This window comes from Amblyraja radiata, chromosome 12 (assembly GCF_010909765.2).
Source record: "Amblyraja radiata isolate CabotCenter1 chromosome 12, sAmbRad1.1.pri, whole genome shotgun sequence".
Classification (NCBI taxonomy): Eukaryota; Metazoa; Chordata; class Chondrichthyes; order Rajiformes; family Rajidae; genus Amblyraja; species Amblyraja radiata.
In genome coordinates, this window is record NC_045967.1 from 37,305,468 (window position 1) to 37,316,759 (window position 11,292).

At 40.3% G+C, this 11,292-nt stretch overlaps 1 protein-coding gene across 1 annotated transcript; it reads left to right on the forward strand.

Moving 5' to 3' along the window:
- Positions 1-815: 815 nt before the first annotated feature.
- On the forward strand, positions 816-2,801 carry LOC116979090 (mid1-interacting protein 1-B-like). The gene is made up of 2 exons (XM_033030540.1): positions 816-1,494; positions 1,740-2,801. The coding sequence occupies exon 2, from the start codon at positions 1,768-1,770 to the stop codon at positions 2,182-2,184; it is 417 nt and encodes a 138-aa protein (XP_032886431.1). The 5' UTR covers positions 816-1,494; positions 1,740-1,767; the 3' UTR covers positions 2,185-2,801.
- The last annotated feature ends 8,491 nt before the right edge of the window (positions 2,802-11,292 follow it).

Below are 11,292 nucleotides of genomic sequence, written 5' to 3' on the forward strand. Positions count from 1 at the left end.
TGGACTTTATAATCGTTTAAAGTCTAAAAAAAAGCCAGAAAACTCACCCATTTTGGAAAAAAAACCCTGAGTGACTTCACAATCGACTCGCAAGGCACGACGGGACACTCCAGGAGGGATGGGCACACCAGCGCACTCGTGTAGCGGCCACTGCCGCTGCCCGATGGATGCCCAGCGTGATACTGGAGTGAGAGCTGAGCCCGGGCCCGAAATAGAAGCCGCCGCTGGAACCAAGGACAAGCCTGGGTCCGGTGTCAGGGACGAGCCCACTGAAGCCCAGGCGGCGGCCAAGCTGACGGATGGAGCCTACAGCCAAGGCCGGGCTGAGTACGAGAACCAGGCCCTGGCGCCGCTCTACGATCTGGGTAGGTCCTGGGGCAGGGAATGGGAGTGAGGGGAGGAGGATGAGTGAAATGAGGAGGGAGATAGGGTGGGGAGTGGGGTGGTAGAGGAAGATGGGGGGTGGAGAAGGGAGATGCCCATCACTCCCACCCTCTCAGCCCCCCTCTATCCCCTCCCTATCTACCCCCACACCCACCCTCTCTACCCCCTCCCTCTCTAGGGATTGAAGAGGGAGGGCGAAGAGGAGGAGGGAGTGCTGGGGGATGAGGAGAAATGAGCTGCGCCTGCGCAGTTGGGGGCTATGCGTGAGTGGTACAATATTGCATTAGGGGAACGGCTTGCGATGGGGGAGCAGACCCAACGGGGTTGAGGTAGGTACTATAACAATGTTTAAAAGACATTTGGGTAGGTGCATGGATAGGAAATGTTTAGAGGAATACTAGACTAAGTCTTGATACTAGACTTGGTCCTTTGGCAGCTCCTACCATATACCCACTGCAATCTTCTTTAAAAGGGCTTAAAGGGTTCCTATTAAATCTTTCCCCTCTCATCTTAAAGCTATGTCGTCTGGTTCTTGATGTAAAGTTCTTTAATAGAACATAACTTACAGAATGGCATCAGAGCACATTTGACCTGGAAAAAGTATCATCCCATTTTGGAAATAAATCAGTTTTTAATTGTCATATTTCTCAGCTTCTGTATCATTATGAATGTTATTTTCTAATCAATATTCCTGGTCGCTTAATGGATTCATTTTGATAGAACTGTCTTTGCTTAAGTTTCATCTATCTGAAATAAACATATTGTGTTTCTGAATAGGTACACTAGTGCTCCATCCAAATCAGCCCAATAGCAAAGGTGGAAGCTTCCAAATTAACTTCCTCATCCTCCCACCTGATGTTGATAGGTTGCTAAATAATCTAAAGTCCGTATTATAGTTACTGTTGTCCTATAGATTTACTAGTTGAGATGTCAATCATCTTTGATCCAACTGAAATGGGTTTACTAATCTCAGGAGTTTCCAAGGACACACTGTAGTGAAGCCAAAGCACTGATACAATTAAGCAAACTGCAGGACGACAGGAATTCTCTGGAACTGAACTTGAATATTTTTTGGTTAACATTCTTTTGCTTTGTTGCAGTGATTCTGTGGTATGTGCTGTACGTAGGTTTTATAAATGAAAGGATATTTATGCATTTTCTATTGTTCATATTTAAAATTCTGTATAAAATTATTAATTGCTGCCAAGAATTAGAACTTTTATCTATCAAACTTTGTTTGCTATTTTCGAAATACTAATCATAATTATTTTCAGTATTCTTTGCTGAAAATGTTTCATATTTTTCACGTGCACTTCCCTCATTTTCCACTAATCTCTGGTTTGTTTCTCATTTAGATTCATTCTTGCAAAATTGTACAAAATAATGCAGTTTACACACCTAAAGAACAGCCAGCATTCCTTGTTCAATGCTTTAAACAGATTTATCACAGCTGCCACCGTCATGGATGAAACGGTCATGGTGCCAAGTTTTCTGCGGGATCTCCCAGCTGATGAGGAATATCGTAGAGAAAACAAAATCTCCAAACAAAGGGATATGCACGACGATTACTTGCTCCTTATGTCCATCAAAAATGACATTGAGTCGGGTATTTCAGATGAACAAGTGAAGTCTGATCTGGAGTTCATTAAAGCCAGTGAAGAAGATGGTGATTTGGGAGAACTTCAGCAGCTGTTTCACCATCATTTGAATGGAATTTACAATGTTTTCAGCAAGCTTACACTGCAAACTAACCATCTAACCAACTGTTATACGAAACAATTAATATTTAATAACTTATAAAGTTAGAAATCAAGTGTTGAAATGCATATGTGGTCTGACTTTGTTTTGTTTTTTTTAATTCCTCTCTGCTGGTGAAAATGAGTGGACTTTCAAAAAGATTATAGTTCAGAAATTTATTCTTGACTAGAAATCTTAACAAAAGGCATTTAAATGCAACAAAATGACAAGTGATTTACTTCTTCCTCTCAATGATACCTTTTTGATTTTGTTTTAAATTGTCTACACCTCTGGTGTTATTATGTAAATGACATTTTTGCTTATTACTGTTTCTTCTGAATTTATTTGTAGTTTGGAAGAATTAAACCATGCTCCATCTACCAGTGTCTACAATGATAAATTAATTCCAACCACATGATCAAATCCCTTGTGCAATATGCTGTGTGAGATATGAAACACAACTTTAATCATTATTTGTCACTAACCTTACCTCCAAAAGCTAAACTGCAGCTAGACCACAACTAAATTAGAGTGCACTGTTATTTATGGAATATTGTTTTTGATAATTGCATTTTGTTTTTGTTTAAGGTTTAAATTTGAAGAACTTTTTTAAAGTTCATTGTAGATAACACTGTGAAAAAGCATTTCTAATAATATTAAATGCATGTTTCTGCCATCTACTAAGGTACTATTGCCCAGTCATTTTTCCTACTGCAATTTCTATTTGTCATGGAAATTCTCCAGGTAATTTTCCATTGAATGTTAGCACCACGGTTACACAAGGTATGTGTTGAAATTTTGACATCTGTCAATACACATCTATCAGCATCTCTGCTTTCATCATCCCAATCTGGTGGAAAGCTACATTTTGCCTGAATTCATGGTGTGGATCAGGTGCTACAGAGCAGAAAGCGCAAGGATCACCAGAAATCTCCCAAGAGTTTCTAATTGATCTGCATGTCTAGCTTTCAATGTAGTTAACCAAAAAAACATTGTTTATGTCTAGCTCGCACTATGCACACCAAAAATGCGTATTTTGACAAAATGACTATTCAGATATACTTATGAAAATGTGCCATTTTCAAATACATCACAAAATGTTTATTAATAGAAAATAAAGTAATTAGGTTCCACTATGATGCACGTTATTGGAGATTTGCTGCGATTACACAAATTCAAGCAGAAACTTTAATCATATACTGATAGATCCAATTTTGATCTTTTATTGGCTACAATTTCCTATATGTGTATAAAGTGGGTTCAAACATGTCATTTACAGCCACTAAGCAGGGTGCTAAATCTAGAAGATGATCTACACGTTTTCTGTTTAAAAACCCTGAGTAATATTGAATTTCTACTCTATTGTTTCCAATGGGTGAGAAATTGAAAAAAGATTTTTTAGGTGATAAATTGTTGGATGTGGACTTTAGTTCTTGATGATTTTGTACGAGACTTTGGTACGGTCACATTTGGAGCATTGTGTTCAGTATAGGTCACCCTGCTATAGGAAAGACGTTATTAAGCTGGAAAGTGCAGAGAAGATTTACGAGGATTTTGCCAGTTCTTGAGGGTCTGTGCTCCAAGGAGAGGTTGTACAGGCTGAGACTGAATTCCTTGAAATGCAAGACTATGAGGGATGATCTTGTAGAGCTGAATAAGATCATAAGAGGGATTAGTAAAATGCACAGTCTTTTACCCAGATTAGGGGAATCAAGAACCAGAGGACATAGGTTTATGGTGAGTGGGGAAATTATTTTTCCTGAGGGGAAATATTTTCTCACAAATTGTAGTGGATATATGGAACAAACTGCCAGAAGGGGTATTTGAGGCAGGTGGTATACCAACATTTAAGACATTTGGACAGGTACATAGACAGGAAAGATTTACAGGGATAAGAGCCAAACGTGGGCACGTGGAACTTGTTTAGATGGGGTATCTTGGTCAGCAAATTGGGTTGAAGGGCCTGTTTCCATGTGGTATGAATCTATGTGTTGGACAAAGTTCAATTGTTAATTTAAAGGGAAGTGGATAAATGCTTTAAGGAAAGGTGATAATGTGGAATTAACTGGATTCTTCCTGGAACGAACTGTTTATAAATCTCTTTGATAGTTGGAGATACATTTAAAAAAATACTAAGATTCAAAAGTTAAAATTTAAAAAAATAAAAATCATAAGATACTACTGTATTAACAAAAGGTTAAACATGAAAATAATTTAACTAATGCAAGCACCCCATTCAAATAAATGAAGTTGCATGTTACGAATTTAATGCATGTATTTAATTGTCAATAATTTCATCAGCAAGTATGACATGTTCAGGTATAAATACAAAGATCTCCTGTGGGGAATAACTAAGTTAAACATGAAGGTAGATGCTGGAGTACATCAGCGGGACAGGCAGCATCTCTGTAGAGAAGGAATGGGTGACGTTTCGGGTCGAGACCCTTCCTCTGAAGAAGATCTAACTGTTCTAAACTGTAATTTGAGTCCTGGTGTTGGGTAACTTTCTTCCTTCAGTCTGAAGGGTCTCGACCCAAAACGTCACCCATTCCTTCTCTCCAGAGATGCTAAGTAATGCTCCTGTCCCACTTAGGAAACCTGAACGTAAACCTCTGGAGACTTTGCGTCCCACCCAAGGTTTCCGTGCGTTTCCCGGAGATTTTTGTCAGTCTCCCTAATGGTCGAAAGAGGTTTCCGTTTCTTCTATGTTCTGACGATTATTTCAAAAAATTCAAAACCGACCGCAACTAAAAATAGGTTGCCGTTTTAAAAATCGGTAATTTTTTAGTCGAAGCCGGTTGTGATGCTAGTTGAAGGTGGTTGCCGGAGGTTGCAGGTAGTGGAAGGTAAGACCTGCAACCTCTGGCAACCACCTTCAACTAGCATCGCATGGGTGCTGCTTGCGTGGAGTTTGCACATTCTCCCCATAACCCACCAGGTGTTCTGGTATCCTCCCCACCCCAAAGATGTGTGAGATTGTTGGATAATTGCTCTCTGTCAATTGCCCCTTGTCCGGAGGGAGTGGATGCAAAAGTTGGATAATGTAGACCTTGTGTGAACAGGAGATCACTAGTTGGCATGGACTCGATTGGCCTTAGGGCCTGTTTCCATGTTGTATTTCTAAACTCTTTAATTTAGAAGCGTTAGAAGATCGTATAGTCATAGTCTCATACATCATGCATAAAGGCCCTTTGGCCCAAATTCAGTCTGCCCAAAGCTAGCTTGTTGTCCATTGCAAGGTGCTGTCCACTATCCAATAATGCAGGCTAGCGCATTGAAATACATGGGAAGGTGCTACAGTACATTGATACAGTTTATGAATACAGCTTACTTTTAGAAAAATGTGGTTCTTCATTAATTATTCCAATTTCAAAGCTTAACATTGTATATTTACACTTCTTGGCCATCTATGAAATAAATTAAAACAACAGAGAAACTGGTGCAGGAGGAGGCCATTCGAGCCAGCACCGCCATTCATTGTGATCATGGCTGATCGTCCCCAATCAATAACCCGTGCCTGCCTTCTCCCCATATCCCTTGATTCCACTAGCCCCAAGAGCTCTATCTAACTCTCTCTTAAATCCATCCAGTGACTTGGCCTCCACTGCCCTCTGTGGCAGGGAATTCCACAAATTCACAACTCTCTGGGTGAAAACGTTTTTTCTCACCTCAGTCTTAAATGGCTTCCCTTTTATTCTAAGACTGTGGCCCCTGGTTCAGGACTTGCCCAACATTGGGAACATGTTTTCCTGCATCTAACTTGTCCAGTCCTTTTATAATTGTATATGTTTCTATAAGATACCCCTCATCCTTCTAAACTCCAGTGAATACAAGCCTAGTCTTTTCAATCTTTCCTCATATGACAGTCCCGCCATCCCAGGGATCAATCTCGTGAACCTCCGCTGCATTGCCTCAATCACAAGGATGTCCTTCCTCAGATTAGGAGACCAAAACTGTACACAATACTACAGATATGGTCTCATCAGAGCCATATACAACTGCAGAAGAACCTCTTTACTCCAATACTGAGATCCTCTTGTTATGAAGGCCAACATTGCATTAGCTTTCTTCACTGCCTGCTGTACCTGCACACCAACTTTCAGTGACTGGAGTACAAGGACGCCCAGGTCTCGCTGCACCTCCCCCTTACCTAACCTAACCCCATTGAGATAATAGTCTGCTCCCTTGTTTTTGCCGCCAAAGTGGATAACCTCACATTTATCTATATTATACTGCATCTGCCACGCATCTGCCCACCACTCACTCAACCTGTCCAGGTCACCCTGCAACCTCCTAACATCCTCTTCACAGTTCACACTGCCACCCAGCTTTGTGTAATCCGCAAACTTGCTAGTGTTGCTCCTAATTCCCTCTTCCAAATCATTAATATATATGGTAAACAGTTGCGGCCCCAACACCGAGCCTTGTGGCACTCCACTCGCCACTGCCTGCCATTCTGAAAAGGACCCGTTCACTCCTACTCTTTGCTTTCTGTCTGCCAACCAATTTTCTATCCATGTCAACACCCTACCCACAATACCATGTGCTTTAATTTTAGTCACCAGTCTCCCAGTCTCAAAGGCTTTCTGAAAGTCTAGATGCACTACATCCACTGGCACCCCTTCATCCATTTTACTTGTCACATCCTCAAAAAATTCCAAAAGATTAGTCAAGCATGAGTTCCCTTTCATAAATCCATGGTGACGCACTAATCCTTTTACTGCTATCCAAATGCCCCATTATTATCTCTTTAATAATTGACTCCAGCATCTTTCCCACCACCGAAGTCAGGCTAACTGGTGTGTAATTCCCCGTTTTCTCTCTCGCTCCTTTCTTGAAAAGTGGGATAACATTAGCTATCCTCCAATCCACAGGAACTTATCCTGAATCTATTGAACATTGGAAAATGATCACCAATGCGTCCACTATTTCTAGAGCCACCTCCCTGAGGACCCTGGGATGCAGACTATCAGGTCCAGGGGATTTATCATCCTTCAGTCCCATTAGCCTACCCAATACTATTTCTCGCCAAATAAAAATTTCTTTCAGTTCCTCTACCCCCTTAGATCCTCTGTCCCCCAGTACATCTGGGAGATTGTTTGTGTCTTCCTTAGTGAAGTACCGGAGTACCTGTTCAACTCTTCTGCCATTTCCTTGTTACCCATAATAATTAAGGGACCTACATTTGACTTTGCTACTCTTTTTCCCTTAACATATCTAAAGAAGCTTTTACTGTCCTTCTTTATATTCCTGGCCAACTTCCCTTCGTACTTCATCTTTTCAGCCCTTATTGCCCGTTTCGTTTCCTTCTGTTGTCCTATGAAAGTTTCCCAATCCTCGGGCTTCCGGCTACTCTTTGCTGTGTATTACATCTTTTCTTTTAGTTTCATTCTATCCCTAACTTCTCTTGTCAGCCACGATTGCCTCCTACTCCCCTTAGAATCTTTCTTCCTTTTTGGAATGGAATGATCCTGCGTCTTCCGGATTATGTCCAGAAATTCCTGCCATTGCTGTTCCACTGTCATTTCTGCTAAGATCCCTTTCAAGTCTGCCTTGGCCAGCTCCTCATAGTCCCCTTTGTTCAACTGCATCACTGACACTTCCAATGTAACCTTCTCCTTCTCAAATTGCAGATTAAAACTAATCATATTATAGCAATGTTACAAAATTTTGAGATTTTAAAAATCAAGTCTGTAATTTATCCCATCAGATAAAGCATAAAAATAAGTTTAATTTGACACCTAATTCACTTTCATATCTCAAGTATTTAAAAAGTTATGGCCATTTTCATACTGGGAAATGAGCATCTTGTTCCCTATTGATTTTCTATGGACATAACAAAAAAGCTGTGATCGTGAACAGTCAAAAGCCCATAACTTTCTTAAAAATTAAGAGAACTGAATGAAATTTTCAGTTATCATAGATTGAAGCATTCTGAAACAAATATAAAATAATCTTACTTGGATGACCTGAAATTAAAGCATATAATTAGTTAGTTACCTAATTGTAGCTAATTTCAGACTTCAATTACTAGATCTAAACATCTATCCATTTCTTAATAAATGATTAACATTTTTAAATAGCCTAAATGTCCAAATAATATTCACAAATAATTCACAATAAAACATGATTTTTAAATCTCATTTACATTAATTTATAGGCCAAATGGAAGGAATTTAGTGTTTAATTGTTGTAAATAAATGCCCATTTAAATCAGCTTTCCAGTGGGTCCCTGTGGAACGCGCTGGTTTAGAACGTTCACATTGCGGTAGATTTGTGCCTCAAATGCCGAGAAAAATACTGCGGGATATAATGGGGCCAAATTGAGCTACTCGCAATATTAAACTTTGTATAAAGGGATCTTTAGAAGCCCTTTTTAATGTAAAAATATACAACCTAACTTCTGCTATTTGCTTTATGAGACCCTGCGGTTGCTGGCGGTCGCGGGTTTAGAGATTGATTTTTAAACTACTATAACTATTATTCAAGGCCTTTAAACCTAATAATAACTTTTGCGACGGGGTCTTCCAGCGATTTTTCGTTAATAATTAACTAGGCTGAACATTTTCGATTGGAACAGCTTAGAGAAAATCGCGTTTTAAACCCGCCCCCTCTAAACGGCGCCAAAATCGCGCACACGGGCAGCAGCAGATTTTCAACGACGCTTCAGGTAGGCTTTGCAACATACCTACATATTATGATCACTACCTCCAAGCGGTTCCTTTACCTCGAGTTATCTGATCATATCTGGTTCATTGGACAACACTAAATCCAGAATTGCCTTTTCTCTGGTCGGCTCCATTACAAGCTGCTCTAAGAATCTCGGAGGCACTCTACAAACTCTCTTTCTTGGGGTCCTGAGCCAACCTGATTTTCCCAGTCTATCTGCATTTTGAAATCCCCCATCACCACAGTGGCATTACCTTTGTTACATGCCAGTTTTAACTCCTGCTGCAACTTACACCCTACATCCGGGCTACTGTTTGGGGGTCTGTAGATAATACCAATTACAATTCCTCAACTCAATCCACAGTGACTCTACCTCGTCAGTCCCTATGTCTTCCCAAGGGACTGAATTCCATCCCTCACCAGCAGAGCTACCCCACTCCTCTGCCCACCTGCCTGTCCTTTCTATAGGATGTATAACCCTGAATATTAAGTTCCCAGGCTCGATCCTCATGCAGCCACGTCTCAGTAATCCCCACAATGTCATATTTACTAACCACTAACTGAGCCTCAAGCTCATCTACTTTACTTCTTATACTTTGCGCATTCATATACAATACTTTTAATTCCTTAGGCATCTCACCTTTCACATCGATCCCTATTACACTTGGCCATACTCTCCTATCCCTTTGTGGGCTTTCTTTCCCGTTAATTCTGGGGTCATTAACTTTCCCTTTAACTCCGTCCTTGACTATCCCATTTGACACCCCACCCCTCTTATTCAGTTTAAAACCACCCATTAGCAGTGGCAAACCTGCCTGCCAGAATGTTGGTCCCCCACCTGTTAAGGTGCATTCTGTCCCTTTTTGTACAGTTCCCCCTTACTCCAAAACAGATCCCAGTAATCTCCTCAATAAAATAGCAATGAAAACTCATACGGTCCTTTTTTTCTTACTGTAGCAAAACATTCCCTAGTGCTTCTAAGCATCATGAAACAAATTTTGATACCCAGCCACAAACAAAATCGTCTTGTGTGAACAGAAACATTACAGAATGACCTCGTCCTCAGTTGGTATGCATACAAACATAATTTGCACTATTCAATTGCTGTTCGAAAATTATAGCAACAGGAAGGTTTGAGTTTTGTTTTACTACTGAAACATAGGCACTCAGACCATTGATACTAGCACTTCGTAGAAAACACTTACAAAGAGTCAAAACCAGGATTGTTTTGGTACTTCCATTCAAGTTAAAACCCTGGGGATTGAAGGACATTCCCAATATGAAATCGATTAAAGGACAGGAACAGGCATAGTGTTGAACTTTAGACTGGAAGGAAGTGCACAATGGTGACCCCCATTGGTTAGTGTTGAGTGCCCCATATTCACTGGTTCTCCCTTACTTACTCTACCAGCTACATCTTCTAGAAAACTTTAGTTGATTTAAGTAGGACTTTGTCCAACTTGTAAATGCTTTCCAAGTGTGCTGTTGCTGCATCTGGTGGGTATCTGGCACTGTGAGGCAGCAGCTCTACTAGTTCCACCATCAGGGGGAGTCACAAACATGTTACAATCAAGTCACCTTAAAAATTATAGGCATATGGCAGAGAAACAGGTTACTCAGTCCAACTAATAATCCGCATCGATCAGCAAACACACATTTTTAGTAAACCCATTTTATTTACCTCACATCTACATCAAAATCTGCTCCCACTCCAGCATAGTGGAACTTTACATGTAGACCAGTGGGTAGCACAGTAACGGAGTACAGCAATGTAAGAATTTGCAATAAAACAGCAGACTATATTTCCTGGAGTAACTCAGCAGGACAGGCAGCATCTCTGGGGAAAAGGAATAGGTGACGTTTCGGGTTGAGACCTTTCTTCGGAATCTGAAGAAGGGTCTCGACCTGAAACGTCACCCATTCCTTCTCTCCAGAGATGCTGCCTGTCCTGCTGAGTTACTCCAGCTTTTTGTGTCTATCTTCGGTTTAAACCAGCATCGGCAGTTCCTTCAAAAAACAGACTATATTTCCTAGCATGCACTAATCTGATTGCAGTTAAAAATCTTAAGAGTAACTCAGGGTTCAGGCAACATCTCTGGTTTTTATTTCACCTCCAATGCTGTCTGTGTTTAGTTTACATGCTGCCCCTGACATGAAACGTCACTCATCCATTTTCTCCATAGATGCTATGGAGGTTAATGTGGGGGTTAATGTTTATCTATTGCTTTACTATTGTTTACTTATGTTTGGGTACTTCAGATATGAAGTTTGTATGTGCATAATAGTTGTATGTATATATATGTCTGTAGGTATTATGGGAAATTGCCTAGGGTAGTATTATTATTAGTAATTCATTGATTTTTAAATATGGTAGAAGTGTTGGGGAAAAGGGGTGAGATTTAATAAGTTATTCTTCTTCTCACTCCTTTTCGAGCTTGTACAGACACAGAGTTGGACATTGGAACTTTGCTTTTGTTCTTTTCATTGCTTTGTAAATACTGA

What these genes read in the sequence shown, in the direction of transcription:
- LOC116979090 (XM_033030540.1), top strand. Translation starts at nt 1,768, where the DNA reads ATGCAGTTTACACACCTAAAGAACAGCCAGCATTCCTTGTTCAATGCT.